At 40.7% G+C, this 17,500-nt stretch overlaps 1 protein-coding gene and 1 long non-coding RNA gene across 11 annotated transcripts in view; one reads left to right on the top strand and one right to left on the bottom strand.

Annotated features, from left to right (window-relative positions):
- Positions 1–4,042, top strand: part of LOC123505257 (zinc finger protein castor homolog 1-like) — a 269,504-nt gene extending 265,462 nt beyond the window's left edge. For 6 of the 8 annotated variants that reach the window (XM_045256482.1, XM_045256479.1, XM_045256478.1 and 3 more), the window contains 5 exons: positions 80–315; positions 493–716; positions 994–2,269; positions 2,747–2,970; positions 3,603–4,042. In XM_045256482.1, coding sequence (XP_045112417.1) covers positions 80–315; positions 493–716; positions 994–2,269; positions 2,747–2,970; positions 3,603–3,874 — 2,232 coding nt within the window. In that variant the 3' untranslated portion in view covers positions 3,875–4,042. The remainder of the gene's footprint in view (positions 1–79; positions 316–492; positions 717–993; positions 2,270–2,746; positions 2,971–3,602) is intronic. The other 2 variants (XM_045256480.1, XM_045256481.1) reach the window with 2 other exon arrangements.
- Positions 4,043–10,289: 6,247 nt separating this feature from the next.
- Positions 10,290–17,303, bottom strand: LOC123505055. Of its 3 annotated transcripts, none has more exons than XR_006675034.1 (4): positions 17,073–17,303; positions 14,389–14,545; positions 12,903–12,981; positions 10,290–11,660 (listed from the first exon to the last, which is right to left on the bottom strand). It is a non-coding gene; the product is annotated as an uncharacterized LOC123505055 (long non-coding RNA). The 3 variants fall into 3 exon arrangements; XR_006675035.1 differs by having other exon boundaries at positions 17,177–17,303; XR_006675036.1 differs by having other exon boundaries at positions 17,213–17,301.
- Between the last annotated feature and the right edge of the window lie 197 nt (positions 17,304–17,500).

The raw sequence follows: 17,500 nt of genomic DNA, 5'->3' as shown, positions 1-17,500 counted from the left end.
GTTTAATAAATGCAGCAACATCCATACACTGCCTCTTTTTAACATTGACAACTATAACTGACGTACTATTCTATCACAGGCGGAGATAATGGACGGGTTCTATCCATTTGGTGAAGGCATACCTTGCCCGGACCAACTTTGCCCTCTGCTCGGTCGCCGTCACTACCACTGTGCCCACCCTCGTTGCCTCTACGTCACCTCACACGCCGATGTTCTGACCCTTCATGCCCATGACTTCCACGAAAACACACCCATCCCTGAAGGCTTCATCGCCATCGACCGCAATATTGACTGCCGCTCACCCAACTGTCAAAGGTAAGTCATCGACCTGTTTAAGGTTTTGTATCTCTGTTCTCTTGTTATGACATGAGGATCGTTTCATGCCTGTGTCATTGTTATAGCAAAGATAACATCAATAGGAATATCACTGCCAGTTTATGAATTCAGTAAGTGAAGCTTCCACGATATTGACATGCTATTACATCCCTACAGCAATAAGGTGAATAAGCACTACCACTGCACCCGCTGCGGTTTCTCCTTCGTGCGCTACCAAACCCTTGAGTCTCACGCAGAGAAGCATCAACAGGAAGAAGAAGGAGGTTCTTCACACAGCCTTGGTCCTCAATCTCCCATCTACCTGAAGAAGCCGCGTCCCGACAGTCCCATGGACACCCCCGCTGCCAGTGGGGACCCTGAGTCCCCCAACAAGGCACAAGGTTGGTGTGTGACTTTTGTTATCACCAAACACATTTTTTATTTGCTAATCCACAAAGCCAGCAAGTGAAACACACACACACACACACACACACACACACACACACACACACACACACACACTTTTTATACGTGTAAATCTTTATCACAAGAATGTGAAATTGAAAAAAATGGATATTTTTCTCTCATTTTTCTTCTTCCTTTTCCACATATCAAGGTAGCAATGAATTATTCCACTCGTCATCTGGTTACATAGTTTCAGATTACACTGACATGCAGATTTTTCCCCTCCAGTGGTGAAGTCATCCGGGACATTCTATCCACTGTCACCCTTCCCTGTGTCGACTCCAGCCAACATGAGATCATCATCAAACACTCGAGGAGAAGCTGGAGCCCTTGTAACACCCATTCCGCCATCATCACGTCCTCAGAACTCAACAACATACACTCTCCCAGTGTCCGGCAGCCTTACCATTACCGCCACCCGCCGCTCACCCCTCCCTTCAGATATGCACTCACCTATTAGAGACCGTATGGAGCAGGTTGAGTCAGAGGAACGTCCAGACCAAGAATCTGATCAGCTTCGTCCTATGAGTCAACAAGGAGACCTTTACCCGGGCCGCATCTTACCGAATCTAAACCGAGAGCAGGCACCACTGGCAGCAGCTGCTGCAGCAGCCGCAGCAGCTGCAGCAGTAGCTTTGGGCTCTGACTGGCACATTCCAGAGCGCCACCCACAGTACGGTCCAGAATTTTCATGTGGAAGGCCATTCTGCAAACTGAAGAAAAAGGAACATTTCCATTGCCAAATTTGCAATCAAGCCTTTAGTGAATACGAGAGGTTAAAACCTCATCTTCTTAAACATGCAACTGGCGGCCCAATGAACCCACTTGGGTTCTCTAACACGGGAGACGAGGAAGTGGAAGCTTCAACAGAGCAGGAAGAAGATGGAACAAATATTCAACCTAAAACGGAAGTCAATGATCTTCCCAGTAGTCCAAGAAGCCCAGTTAATACATCAAGCTTCATGGGAACAACACCAAGCATCTCTATCAGCAGCCCAAGGCAGCTTAACAGCAATGTCATTAACAGTAGCAGCGGCCTCACTGGACCACAGACAGTACCACAGTTCCCACTCGTGTACACTCAAGCTGCAAGCTTCCCTGGCCTCCCATCTCCATTCGGACCTCATCTAGGTATGGCGGGAATGTTTCCCGGTTCCTTACCACGCATGCTACCCCCAGCAGCCTGGCAGGTCCACCCAACTCTCGCTGCTATGGCCCACCAGAACCTCATGTTTCCGGGAGTTCGTCCTAATGGGGATCTGACTCACGGATCACCAGGACATGGAGGATTGTCAGGGCTGCACGGATCTGGCCCAGATCCCAACCCGCTTTTATCCTCCTCCCTTGGAACCTCCCCACACTTGGCCATGCTGGGAAAGAGACTTGGAGCTGATGACTTCAATTCTCAAGAAGCCAAGAAGATACGCTCCAACGCCTCTTTACGTTTACTCAAGGATGAACCAGTACCAGATGGTTATATTCGCTTCAGGTAAGATTAGTAAAACCTTTTTGATTTAGACTCAGTAAAATAATTGTAATTAAAGACGATGGTAATCACAGAAGCAGCATCAATACTGTAACAACAGCAGCAACATCAGCAGCAGCAGCAGCTGCAGCAATGGTAGTAATAGTCCTATTAGTAGTCGTAATCGTTGTTGTTTTTGTTGCTGTTGTTGTTGTTGTTGCAGCAATACTACTAACACCAGAAACAAGTACAGCAAAAACAATAACAGTAGCAACAGCAGCAGCAGCAGCACCAGTAGTACTAATAGTAATAGATGGAGTAGTAGTAGTAGTAGCAGTAACTGTTATAATCAAGTATAGTCGGTGTTTTTAGGCAATCCCATTAAAATAAGTTGTTCATTAGTGTAAGTGTCGAGTATAGCCATAATTACTGAATTTTTTTCACAATAATGTACCTTAATTTTGTACTTTATCTTATGGTATAATATCATATTTGATGCAGGTTCAACGAGGATTGCCAGTATCCCCACTGCGGGTACCGGGAGCACCAGACTCACTTCCACTGCATGAGGAAAGACTGCGGCTACTCCTTCTGCGATAAGACGCGCTTCGTGCAGCACACGGCACGCCACGAGCGGCTCGACACACTCATGGGAGGAGACTTCAACCAATTCCGTTCAAATGTCTCCTGCGGCCGTCCTGACTGTGTATACGCCTCCATGATAGGTGAGTCTTGTCCTCCATCACTACACACAACCGCACCTTGTTACCTGTTATGAATTTCAGGTATGACCAATTAAAAGTCTGAAGAGAAAATAAGACTCCTTGTAATTTTGCATTCATTTCATACTATATATATATATATATATATATATATATATATATATATATATATATATATATATATATATATATATATATATATATATATATATATATATATATATACATAAGAGAGATAGAGATAGAGAGAGAGAGAGAGAGAGAGAGAGAGAGTTTATTTATTTATTTATTTATTCACTAGTTATTTGTTATTGTTATCATTGATAACAACAACAACAACAACAACAATAATAATAATAACAAGAATAATGATAATAATAATGATAATAATAATAATAATAATAATAATAATAAAAATGATAATAAGAATAGTCATTATTATCATTATTATCATTAGTAGTAGTAGTAGTAGTAGTAGTAGTAGTAGTAGTAGTAGTAGTAGTAGTAGTAGTAGTAGTAGTAGTAGTAGTAGTAGTAGTAGTAGTAGTAGTAGTAGTAGTAGTAGTAGTAGTAGTATTGTTATTACTGTTATCATTACTGTTAACAGTATCTGACAAAAGACAACTTTTCCACAGGGCAACAACAGAACAAGGCATCGCATTTCCACTGCCTCAAGTGTGACTTCGTGTGCACCGACACCAACAAAGTGGTGGCGCACCGCAGACAACACCAGAAGCGTGACTCTATCAATGCTGCTGGCTTCGAGAAATTCACGCCGTCCCAGCCTTGCGGCATCCAAGGCTGCAACCACAACCAGAAACAGACCCACTACCATTGCCTCAAGTGCCAGTATTCGGTGTTAGGTCTCAGTCAGATGTCTGCACATAAATTCAGACATCTGGAATGAAATTTATTTGGGGAGTAATCTGCGGAGAGGCTCCCCATGTCTCCATCGGAGGCATTACAACTATTATTTCTTGTGTGTGTGTGTGTGTGTGTGTGTGTGTGTGTGTGTGTGTGTGTGTGTGTGTGTGTGTGTGTGTGTGTGTGTGTGTGTGTGTGTGCGTGCGTGCGTGCGTGTACGTGTGTGTGTGTGTGTGTGTGTGTGTGTGTGTGTGTGTGTGTGTGTGTGTGTGTGTGTGTGTGTGTGTGTGTGTGTGTGTGTGTGTGTGTGTGTGTGTGTGTGTGTGTGTGTGTGTGTGTGTGTGTGTGTGTGTGTGTGTGTGTGTGTGTGTGTGTGTGTGTGTGTGTTCCATGTAAAAATACGTTCATCCCAGCTACTGGAAGAGGTAGCGGTGAATGGCCACCAGACTGAGTGGGCACGTTTTAGAGCCCAGCGCTACTACGTGAGTAAACTACATCCTGTAGCCTTGTACAATAGCATACATGTTATCGTTAGCCTTACATATCATGTAACATACCAAGTGGTGTAGTTGTTATACTTTTTACTGCGTCTTGTATCCATTTTTTTTTTTTTCTCGTGAGACAGGAAATTTTTAAGGAAACCAATGTGGTGGATAACCTTGCATGGAGTGAATACTCGTCTTGCACAGAAGGAAAGTAGGGAGGCTCCGTGAGTGTGTTGTGGTGTTGTGGTTGTAGCAGTGAGCCTTATAGTCAAGGGCAGTGGTAGGGCGTGGCTAGATAGGCCACTTCTGCTACAGCTCTACTATCACCCACTGCCTGCCATCTAGAAGTCTACGGAGTAACTGTTGATTTATTGATAATCAACATATTCTTTACAATTATTCCTCAATCTATGTGATTTTTTCGGTATATAATACCAAGAAAAAAGCCTCAGACCTGTATGAAACCCGAGTGCCTTGTTGAAGGTTAAACAGCAGTGTCTTTACGATAGTGTCTTACGTATTACATTGGTGTGTTGCTCGCTGGCTCGGCGGAGGTCGCCACTGCCCGCCCCGCCGCCACCGGCACCCAAATCGTCCACTCTTACACACCAACACACAGCTTTGCTGAATGTTATTTTATACTATTTATTCTTTAGTGTTACCAAATATTAGTGCCAAGTATTCCGTACTCATTCAGTTATTTCTTGTAGTGCCAAACTTTTTTTTTTCTTTTTTTCGTAATTTCATGGCAAAGAACGAGCCAATACCAGTATTCTTAACAATATATATATATATATATATATATATATATATATATATATATATATATATATATATATATATATATATATATATATATATATATATATATATATATATCACCGACTCGTTCAATTTTTATTGCAAAGTCTAGTTGTAGTGAACAGTGTTTTGAAGATGGCGGCATCAGGATGGTTGCTACAAGTCTGTGGCCCGTGTCGCAGGAAAGTAATTTTTTTTAGCTGTCGCGGACTGTAGCACCTGTCGTGTTGTACAGGCCGCGGCGGGAGGCATGACACTGTAGTCCTCAGGCATTCATGGAGGACCTTGTATTGGTTTGGGGAGGTAATCCAGGGTAGTTGTAAGCACCTCCTCAGCTAGATGACAGGCCTTTAGGCCTCTAAGCAGTAGAGTGTCATGTTTGCTGTGATTTAGAGAAGTAGCATTAGGATGGTCTGGCCAGACAGTCAGTATGAGACAGGAGGCGGCGAGCCTGCCTCACCTCCGCCGCCCCTACTCCCACTTCCTCATTTATGTCACCCATTTCAGTTGTATTACGCTGCTGTTATAATTATTCACCATTTCTTATGCCTGCACCTTACGTGTCTTAACGTGTGTTGTCGTGAGTGTGGTGGGAGCCGTGGCAGGGGTGTGGTGGAGGCGAACGAGGCCACGCGAGGAGCAGCCACTCCGCCCATGTTCTGGACGGTGCACCGCCTGCAAGCCTCAGTTTCAGCTCACCCAGCACCGCTGATGCATTTATGTACAGCTCTATTTATTAGTGTGTGTTGTCCTGGGTGTGGAAGGAGTCCTTTACCACGCTGCCCAACTTTTGCAATTCTTGATGCCTTTTATCATGTTGCACTATATATACCTATGTATATATATATATATATATATATATATATATATATATATATATATATATATATATATATATATATATATATATATATATATATATATATATATATATGCAAGTTTAATTATCAAGAGTTTATTACTGCGAAACGAAGACTTGCGCAGATAGGGCCAAACTTCGGAGCTCCACACCCAGGAACATCCCACCTTCATCATCCTGGGAAATTTACTCCAATAAAATGATACATTGCCATCTTAATCTTTATTTTTGCCTTACGATACAAAAATATTAGTAAGAGTACACACACACACACACACACACACACACACACACACACACACACACACACACACACACACACACACACACGGCCCGGTAGCTCAGTGGTTAGAGCGCTGGCTTCACAAGCCAGAGGACTGGGGTTCGATTCCCCCGGCCGGGTGGAGATATTTGGGTGTCTCCTTTCACGTGTAGCCCCTATTCACCTAGCAGGGAGTAGGTACGGGATGTAAATCGAGGAGTTGTGACCTTGTTGTCCCGGTGTGTGGTGTGTGCCTGGTCTCAGGCCTATCCGAAGATCGGAAATAATGAGCTCTGAGCTCGTTCCGTAGGGTAGTAACGTCTGGCTGTCTCGTCATAGACTGAAGCAGATCAAACAGTGAATTACACACACACACACACAGGAGGGTGGTGGAGAGGGGGGATGGAGATATGACGCTCTGATCACATCACGGGGAGGGACAGGACATGGGCCAGTTGAGGAAAGTTTGGTCACTTTGGTGGGTGGCGCGTAACCATTCACAGGAAAAAAAGAAAGCCCTCACTAATTTAGAGGCGGGGTCACACGAGCTAGTGTGGAGATGCCAGATGTCGCTACTGAGAAATTATATGCCCAGGAGTGGTAAGGAGCTTACTGACGTCTGTACAGAGGCACTGGAGACCTGCCAGGTAAGTCCGATGAAGGTCTTGTAGCAAGTTTAACAAGTGTCTTTCATTTCCGAGGCAGGCAACTGGTGGTGGTGATGGTCGTGGTGCTTGATTCGTGAGATGGGAGTGTTGTTGCTTTCTAAAGCGGCGCTCCTTCACGTGTTTGTCTCAATGTCTGTGTCTATGTCTTCTTATTTTTCTTTCTTTTTTTTTTCAAGATTGAGTTGGTTATTGGTTTATTTGACAATAACACAACTTCTAAATACCTCCATAACCCTTCTGTAAGCCTCCATACTATACAAAAGGAAACAACAAATATTCCTTCATATAACTGCAATAAATTTCATCAAACCGTCCAGACACACTTATAAAACATAACAGATCTTCACAACGTACAAATCAAATGGCAAGAGGTCCTGAAATGTTCAAATAAGACAACAGACAAAATGAGACGGGCTGGTTTGTCAGAAACAAGCATTTCATCGCACCCTTGGCTTGTCTTGGCTGGTTTCTTCACCACGACATCCGCTCGCTGCGTGAGAGGCAGTGTATTAGATAACCAACTCATTACGTCGTTCAGGAAATAAAAATACCATTTATTGAATTACAATTTTTTTTTGTTGCATGTTAAGCCTATAGAATGAACGTTAAGCACACCCTGCATTGAATGCCACAGCTAATGCACAATACATATAAAATGCACGTGCAAATGCGTTTTTGTTCAGAGGAATCGCTTCCACATCAGAAGTAATCCCCAATGCTGCTTAAGATCTTCATGAACCACTGAATGACACTGCTGCTGCGTCCTTGTTGACTGTTTGTCACGTGAATGGTTTGGATCAGTGCTTATCAAACTTGGAGGGCCTTGAACGGGCGTGAGGAGATAAGACGAGGGTCTTGCAAATATCTGGCAAAAAAAATATAAATGTTTGAAAAGTACATAATGAAGTTCTTTCCGGAACAAGTGTCTGTCTAACACTCATGCCAAGTGGCGACACCCATCTCGCTGTAAATTAGCTACTGAAAACATGTCATCCAAGTAATCAGTTCTTCATTCCAATATTATGAGAATTGGAAATATTATGCGCATGTGTCACGCCTACATGCTTCATGACTAGTTTATGAAAATGTCGATAGATTGTTTTGGTTGATTAAAGAAATTGATTTTGAGGTTTCTCACTAACAACGCATTTGTTTCCCAGCATCTAATATTATACAAAGTTTTGGAAGCGTGTCACGGGATTTTATGTTCTGTAATATAACCATTCGCCACGCATATCCTGTATGATGTATCGTCATTTGGTAATGATATAAAAACTAGTTGTCCTATTGTATTGTTAGCGATGAGAAGGGTTCAGTATCGGTAATGGAGGTGAAGCAGTGTTGTGGTTCATGGAGAAGTGTCGGGTGGTGACGTGGTGGGAGTGGGGAGTGGTGTAGGTGGAGTAGGCGAGTGGAGGTGTTGGCAGGGATCCTGGGTTAGCTTGGTGTTAAACTCCCCATGGACAGTGGCAGCGGGGGACGCCAGCTCCTCGCTTTTTCTGATGGTGAGTGAGTGTTGTTCATTTATGATCTTCGTGTGGACACAGATTTGTGTGTTAAGGGATCGTACTGCTTGGTGAAATTTGGTTTTTCCATTGTAGCGTAAGAAAAGGAAGTTAATAAGAACAGGAACACTTGTGTTCATTCGCTGATATTAGATGAGGTAGTTCTTGTTGTGAAAACGCTGGTACAGAGTCCAATGTGATTTAAATGTAGTTAATCCTATGCTACATTATAGAAATGGAACCAAACTTTGGCCATTCTTTCATCTCAAGTAATTTAGTCCTTATTCTGGAAACGGTGGAAATGTTACTGTAACTAGGTTTTAGTTTTATTGTATATAGAGGTTAGAAGGAAGGCAAATAGGAAACTAGGATTTATTTCTAGTAGTGTTTAAAGCTAGGATTTATTTCTAGTAGTGTTTAAAGCGGGAATCCTGAAGTAATGTTAATCATGTTTGGCGCTGGTCAGACTGCATTTAAATTGTGGATGTATCTGGTCCACACATTATAGTAAGGATATAGGTCTATTGGCGTCAGTGTGGTAATGTCGTAAGACACAGTGGATGAAAGATGTTCTCTACAGGGGATGAAAGATGTTCCTTACGAAGGGAGATTTAAGAAAATAAATTTGCATTCCTTTGAGGTAGTTCAGGTAGCTTTGCTCATACAGGGGCTGCCACATATAGCCTTAACTGCCTCTTGCAGCTTCCCATATATTTTTAGTTTGTTTTTTTTGTTCAATTTAATATGTTGCAGGTGCTGCCATTATTGGAAGGAGAACCTAAGCAGCGTGTCTTGTAGCAGCGTGTCCTGTAGAGGTTCCCATCCTACGACAGGAAACTGGCTCATCCTACGCCGGTGATTACTCGTAGATGCCGTTGTCTGTCACGACTTCACACCACTGCCCTCAACACTTGGTGGTGCCACCAAGGGAGGGAGGAGAGACTAATGCGGCACATTCCACTTTCCTGCTACATGTGCTGCTATCCAGGGAGGGAGGATGAACTTCAGCCACACACTTCACTCGCTCAACTCCACTCCACTGTGTCCTCCCATCACTTGCTGCCATCCAGGGAGGAAGGACAGACGTCAGCCTCACCCGCCATTCCACTCCACTGCACTGTGTCCTGTAACGCATACAACGCCAAGACTTGCTGCCATCCAGGGAGGAAGGAGAGACTTGAGCCACTCCAACATTTGCTGCCATCGAAGGCAGGCAGGCAGGAAGGCCTTCATTTACACGTTGTCCTGCCAATACGTGCTGTTTTCCACTGTTTACTCCTGTGACTAAGTGTGTATGGTGTTTCATAATAAAGTATGAAATCCACTTTATTGTTTTGATGCTGCTTTTTTTTTTTTTTTTTTTTTTTTGAGGGGTGGGAAGGTTTGTTTGGAGGGGTGGGGAGGTTTGTTCCTTCCAAAATACCTCAATCCATACCCCAGGTCACAATTGCCGATGTTCGGCAATTATTTTTTTTCTTGTATAATAGAAAAACACTCGTAAGTTATTTTTCTAATCAAATCTATATAAAATGTAGATCGTTTGTAATCAAAGCCTATAAAATAGATTTTTTTTTCTGAAGGATTTTTTGCCTGTATAAGAAAGAAAAAAAAACGCATAAAAGTGCGAAGAAAGTGGGCAAAAATGGGCCCAAACTGTTGTTAATATATTATATATATAAAAACGCTGAAAGTTTACGGCTATGGCCGCCAAAAGTGCAAAAAATGGGCTGAAAACGTCCCTAATGAAGCCGAAAAAATGCTAAAAACCTGAAAAAATAAGCCATAAAGGTCCCTAAAAACTGTACTAAGTCCAAAATACTCAGAAGTGTCTCCGGAGATAAGGTGCTTATATATTTGGTAAAATAATAAAACCAAGTCTCTCTCTCCCTTCCCTTTATTTAGTAATTTGTCATTACATTACATCTTAAATCCAGGGATAATTCTCATTTTAAAAACTTATAAAGTCTATGAAACTTTCAACTTACTAAAATTTTTTGAATGCTGACAATACTTACTAGAAAAATATAAAATTTAAACTTACTAAAATTTTTTGAATGCTGACAATACTTACTAGAAAAATATAAAATTTATAATGTTGACAATACTTACTAGAATAAATATAAAATTTAGTTTTTTTAATGACAAAATCAATTAAAAAAAAAATTTTTTTGAATGCTAATACTCGTTTGAAAAATTTATAAGTCTACGAAACTTTCAACTTAGTAAAATTTTTTGAATGCTGACAATTTAAATTTTTGAATGCTGACAATACTTACTAGAAAAATATAAAATTTATACAGTTTTTTGCAACTGAATGCTGACAAGCTGACAATACTTACTAGAAAAATATAAAATTTAGTTTTTTGAACGTTGACAATATCAATTACAAAAATTGATAAAAGTTTCAACTTGGTACAATTTAGGAGCATTTTACATGGACATGGAGAGCAAACAGCGTGTTGCCTGTCATCATAAACATTACAATTACATTTAAAAACACGGTCATTCTGGAGTCTAATGCAGAACACAACTGCAATCAGTTCTAAAAAGTTGAGATGCTGGCTATATATGTGCTTTAAACTAATAATACAAAGTTTCTTTCTAAATGTGGTATTTATATTAAGGAATAACTACCACAATTTCATTACAACAGCTGCACAAAGACCTTGCAGTGATGACTGAAATTCCCTCTGAAGGAAGTACAGTTTGCACCAGTAAACACAAAGTGAAAGGCTTGCAATGCAGTGAAGGGAACAAAGAGATGGGTGTGTGACTGAGATGGGAGAGATGGCTCAAGTAATAAAGGTCTGGCAGGGAGGCTTTGAACTGACACCATCAGCAAAGTGAATGACTGACAAATTACATATATTGAGCAGGCTAGCAAAGACTCACTGAACTAGATGGTGGTGATAAACCAAGGCTATGCTGAGAACTTTCAACTAATCTTTATAATACAAAATCTCTTATAAGTAACTCTTATAAATTATAATTTCCATAAACTTTTACTGCTGGCTAAGTAAAGATGTATATAAAATCAAATTACTTCGTGAACGCAAAGGGTCATGAAATCTATAAATATGCTGAGTGGATTGAAATAATATACGCTGTCAACATGTTTCACACACACAAACACTAAAAAAAAAATCAACCAATTATGTTGTGATTATTACATTATCCATCTTCTCTTCTCTGTCTTGGACTTGCCATAGGTGTCTCTGAAGGTTAGTGTGCAGCTGAACATCAAAAAGCCTGCAATAAAATGAAAAAGAGTTAACTATGAGGAGACTCAGTACAGAGGAGGAGAAGAAGGAAAGTAAAAAGATGGAAGAGTGATTCAAGGAGAGATATATAAGTAAGTCATGTTATATGAGAGGTAAAAGGAAAGCAAAAGACAAGCAAAAACAGCAGTGTGTGATGTCATACGGAGAGCCAATGAAAAGAGAAAAGAAATTAGCAGCAACTGTTCATCAGAGTAAGAAAATATTATGAAGAGAGATTAAAAAAGTAAGGAAAGAACCATCTGACAGGGAGGAATAGGTGAAAGCTGAGGATGGTGAGATATTGGTTAAACAGGTTGAGGTAGGAACATGTGGAGAATATTTTTGAATGCTGACAATACTTACTTTTTTGAATGCTGACAAGCTGACAATACTTACTAGAAACATAAAATTTATACAGTTTTTTAAACGTTGACAAAATCAATTACAAAAATTGATAAAAGTTTCAACTTGGTACAATTTAGGAGCATTTTACATGGACATGGAGAGCAAACAGCATGTTGCCTGTCATCATAAACATTACAATTACATTTAAAAACACGGTCATTCTGGAGTCTAATGCAGAACACAACTGCAATCAGTTCTAAAAAGTTGAGATGCTGGCTATATATGTGCTTTAAACTAATAATACAAAGTTTCTTTCTAAATTAGATATTTACATAAAGGAATAACTACCACAATTTCATTACAACAGCTGCACAAAGACCTTGCAGTGATCACTGTGAAATTCCCTCTGAAGGAAGTACAGTTTGCACCAGTAAACACAAAGTGAAAGGCTTGCAATGCAGTGAAGGGAACAAAGAGATGGGTGTGTGACTGAGATGGGAGAGATGGCTCAAGTAGTAAAGGTCTGGCAGGGAGGCTTTGAACTGACACCATCAGCAAAGTGAATGACTGACAAATTACATATATTGAGCAGGCTAGCAAAGACTCACTGAACTAGATGGTGGTGATAAACCAAGGCTATGCTGAGAACTTTCAAGTACTCTTTATAATACAAAATCTCTTATAAGTAACTCTTATAAATTATAATTTCCATAAACTTTTACTACTGGCTAAGTAAAGATGTATATAAAATCAAATGACTTCGTGAATGCAAAAGGTCATGAAATCTATAAATATGCTGAGTGGATTGAAATAATATACGCTGTCAACGTGTTTCACACACACAAACACTCAAAAAAAAATCAACCAATTATGTTGTGATTATTACATTATCCATCTTCTCTTCTCTGTCTTGGACTTGCCATAGGTGTCTCTGAAGGTTAGTGTGCAGCTGAACATCAAAAAGCCTGCAATAAAAAGAAAAAGAGTTAACTATGAGGAGACTCAGTACAGAGGAGGAGAAGAAGGAAAGTAAATAGATGGAAGAGTGATTCAAGGAGAGATATATAAGTAAGTCCTGAGTGATGTAGTGATGTCACTTGGTCACTAAGGTTGGGTTAAATCTCTTGAGAAATCTGAGAAATCTGTGTCATAACAAAAGTGAGAGAGCAGGAGGTGGACAACATCGAGGCAGAATTAATTTCAAGAAAGTCATAATGAAGAGTGCAAAGGTGTGTGGTAAGAGATGAGTGTGAGATGACATGAGAAAAGGAAGTGAATAGTAATGTGAAGAGCTAATGGAGACTGTGAAATAAAATAGGTAAGCATTTGAGGAGAGGTTACAAAAGGATTGAATGTTATATGAGAGGTAAAAGGAAAGCAAAAGACAAGCAAAAACAGCAGTGTGTGATGTCATACGGAGAGCCAATGAAAAGAGAAAAGAAATTAGCAGCAACTGTTCATCAGAGTAAGAAAATATTATGAAGAGAGATTAAAAAAGTAAGGAAAGAACCATCTGACAGGGAGGAATAGGTGAAAGCTGAGGATGGTGAGATATTGGTTAAACAGGTTGAGGTAGGAACATGTGGGGAATATTTCTAAAAAATAAATAAATAAAAAAAAAGTTAAAATGGAAGAGGAAAGAGAACCTGAAGCTGAGACATTTGGGAGAGATAATAATTCAAGTACTAGAGTTAAATGTGAGGCAAATATAAGAGAGGAGGTGCAGGCAGCAGTAAGGGAGAGGATGAGTATAAAAATAAAATCAGTCTGTCTGGTGGAATGTTTGAAGGCAGGTAGGGTCAGTGTTGTAGAGTGGTTATTTAGATGGTTATATGTGTACTTTCAGACTAGCACAGTACCATGGGAATAGGCAAGTGCATGTGTACTTCCATATAATGAAAAAGGGGATATACATGAGTGCTTTCATTACATAGGTATCAGTCTATTGAGAGGGGAAGCGAGGTGTATGGCAAGGTAAAGGGGATCAGAGAAATGTACAAGGATGCTTCAGGAGAGGGAGTCACTGCAAAGATCAGGTATTTACTATAGAGATTTATAAAAAGTATTGATCAAAAGGTAAAGAAACATTGTTGGGTTTTATGGATTAGAGAAAGGCACATGTCACAACTATTGGGGAAGAAATATGGATGTCTTGAAGTTGCATGGTGTTCGTGATAGTTTGTTAAAAAGATAGATGAAATGGCAGCGGGGACATCAGGTTCACTCACTCACTGCTTATCACCCACTAGTTCCAAGTGACCTCCACCTCTGAAGAAACACTTGTCTGCTACTATGCTGCATTAATAGTGACACTCATCCACCCTACTGCAGCTGTCTCCTTGAACTTCACACCCCCTGCCAGAGATACTCACCATAAGTGGAAGGCAGCTTGGTCTGAGATCTAAGTGAAAGGCATGGTGGTCCAGGATCCGAGTGGAAGGCAGCAGCTTGGTCCAAGATTTAAGCGGAAGACAGCAGCTTGGTCCAGGTATTTAAATGACAGGATACCCACTTCTATTCACCCTTCATCTGAAAGAACAATTAAAGAATCAGTTTTTTTTTTTTTTTTTTTTTATTTATACCATGTGGGCTTTTCACGGGAATTTCTGGGCTAAAAGAGATACTTTTTTGGGGGGTACCTCCTATCTCAAAGCCCACCCGCTAGGAAATCGTTGCCCCGAGTGAGGAAGCCCAACTTACACTCGGACCGTGGACAGGATTCGAACCCGTGCGCTTGGAGACCCCTCGGACCCCAAAGCACCACGCATGGTTCCACTGTACTGACAATTTGACCAGTACTAATTTTGCACAACTAAAGGATACCACAACTTTTTTTTTATCACTTTTCTATCACTTCATCATTCATTGATAAGAGGTAGGGGGAGATTCAGTGGGAAGAGAAGGGGAGATTAACTTTTCATTAATCTATCACCCATTGAAAACGAGAACGGGTGAAGGATAAGGGAAGACAAGAGAGCAGAAGGTACTTTATATCTTAAGAGAGAAGGGAAAGAGAAGATAACGGAGAAGACAAGAGTGAGGGTAGGAGAAAAGGGAAGAGAGGAGAGAAGATGCTTTATACACTGGGAGAGAACGGGAGAAGAGATCAGAAGATGAAGAGGAGAGAATGTATAGGGGGGGAGAGACAAAGGTAGAAGAGAGCAGAAGGTACTAGATTTATACTTCGCTATTCATTTATATGTAAGAACTAAATTAAGGCCCGCTAAGACGTTAGTCCCTTCACAGCGCTCAAAAACATCATTCACAATTGTAGGATAAGGGGCCATTCACACACATTAGTGACGTATAAGTGTTGTGGCAATTCAGTGATAGTAAAATTCATGACGATTCAGTGACGTCTGGCCACACACATCATACTGCCTGAAATCACTGATTTACAAGATAGCAAAGATATCAAATGTTGAATTGGCAATAATTGCCATCATTTTCAATTCGAGAACAAGGGGCTAAATATAAGCTGATGAAAAGAAAGTAAGTAGCTACATGAAACATGAAAGAAAACGAAGATGTGAAGGAGAGTTTGCAACTTTGTACTGTACAGAGTTTAATGAAGATTGAACACATTCTTCCAAATATGTACGGACCGCTCCTTAATTGATGTAGCAGCTTTCCTATCCTTACTTCTACCTGTAGTGACTTACTTGCACGCATATTTTTAGCTACAACTAGAGAAACACATGAAACAGAGTATTTTCTTTAATTAACCCCGCCAGGGTGCATGAAATTCTGAGAAGTCGACAAGCACTGGTATAGATTACGCCTATAAAAAAAATAATAATAATTCTTATGAGAAACTGTTATTGTTTAGAAAAGTAAGCTTAAGATTTTTTACAACCATTGACATGGAATGGTTGGCAAGAGCAACGCCATAAGAATGTGGGGAGCTGAGTAAATAGTGTGCAGACAATGGATTTGTCAGCAGATTGGATTCCCAGTTGCCTACCATTAAGTACTATCTCTCTAAACATACGAGAAGATTTAACAGGACACAGTAAAGACCTTTATTATCTTAATTTCCCTGTAAACACTCACAAAGACAGTCCTGCATTAGCTGGTTATCACTGTCTCCGACATGGCCTCTCCACCACCACATGCCATCACTTCTCCCTCCCCCTCTCCTAACTTCACTTGCTTTAATACCAAACACAGTTATGGTAAAGAAACTAGATATTGTTTATCTTACGTGTATCGCAAGTCTCTTGGTAAATAAAAAATCACATGGTAATGTTCCTTGGTCGGCAGATCGACACCTTTTTCTCCATCTCCCTCTTAGGTCAGTGGCTGGCTGGTTGTGCGCGACTGCGCGCTGGCAAGTGGCCAAGGCTGAATAACCTACGTAAGTACGTACAATACACTCGTTACACTTCCTGTGCTATACACTAAACCAAAATAAAAATATATGGCATAAACATGTTAAACTAACTTAGAAGTCATTATCATTGTAACTGTCAATGTGTATATCAAAAAGTTTTAGTGCAAGGAAGAGAGAAGCAGTGCAGAAAGGAGGTAATAGAAGAATACTTGTTAAACAGTGGAGGCGAAGAAAGTGAAGGAGGAGGAGGAGGAGGAGGAGGAGGAGGAGGAATAAAGAAATAAAGAAAGGAAAGAGACTACTGAAAAAAAATCAGAAAAAAATACTAATTGTCATGCCAATATCTAATGATATTAGACATATTCCCATCATTATATTTGCGAGTTTCCTTGTTTTGTGGTATTTTTTTCTTATTTTTGTTATTCATTGAATGTTACTGGAAAAAGTGTAATATCTCTTCTATCGTTGCATAAAGTACGTTGAATAAAAAATGGATAATACCTCCTATCCATCTCCCTCTATTACTAGCACTATGGCCGCTACTCAGGCCCGCCAGTGAAAGACGCAAGCACGCACACATGCACGGCCAGCACCACACTCCCTGCACCCTCTCCGCTCTCCAAGGCCAACCTCTCACTCACACCAACCAACACTGATAAAACCCTCAAAGCACAACCAAACGAATTAAAAACCTAAGAAATCTTGCTCCTTCCAAAAACTTACTTCTCTCTCTCTCTCTCAACCACACTCCGAGTCTCTGTCCCACATAAAAGTTTTCTTCACTCTCACTCTCTTTCTTTCACTAGCGTCATTTGAAAGTCCTTAACTGTTGTGGACGACACGGAATTATCACAAGCAACAACCTTCCCAGCTGCCAGGCAGCAAGCTTGCACCAGCACGCATACAGACAGCCGTGGCCTGTCACCAGCCGTGCACCACCGCCCACCGCCACTATCAAACTAAACTTGCCGACTAGTGCTTCATCCGGAGTCCGGACACAAAACGTCACAAGCTTTATCAAAACGAAATAAACACTACTTCAGTCATAACCCTCAGTAATTTTGATAGTAATATATGGCAATCCTAGATTATCCCCTGACGAAAGCGTCTAATTTTGCTGAGAAATTACGTTATTGTGTAAAGTAAGTAGG

This window comes from Portunus trituberculatus, chromosome 17, assembly GCF_017591435.1.
Source record: "Portunus trituberculatus isolate SZX2019 chromosome 17, ASM1759143v1, whole genome shotgun sequence".
NCBI classification, from domain to species: domain Eukaryota; kingdom Metazoa; phylum Arthropoda; class Malacostraca; order Decapoda; family Portunidae; genus Portunus; species Portunus trituberculatus.
The sequence above is the reverse complement of the archived record's forward strand: the minus strand, read 5'-3'. Positions and strand labels throughout refer to the sequence as shown.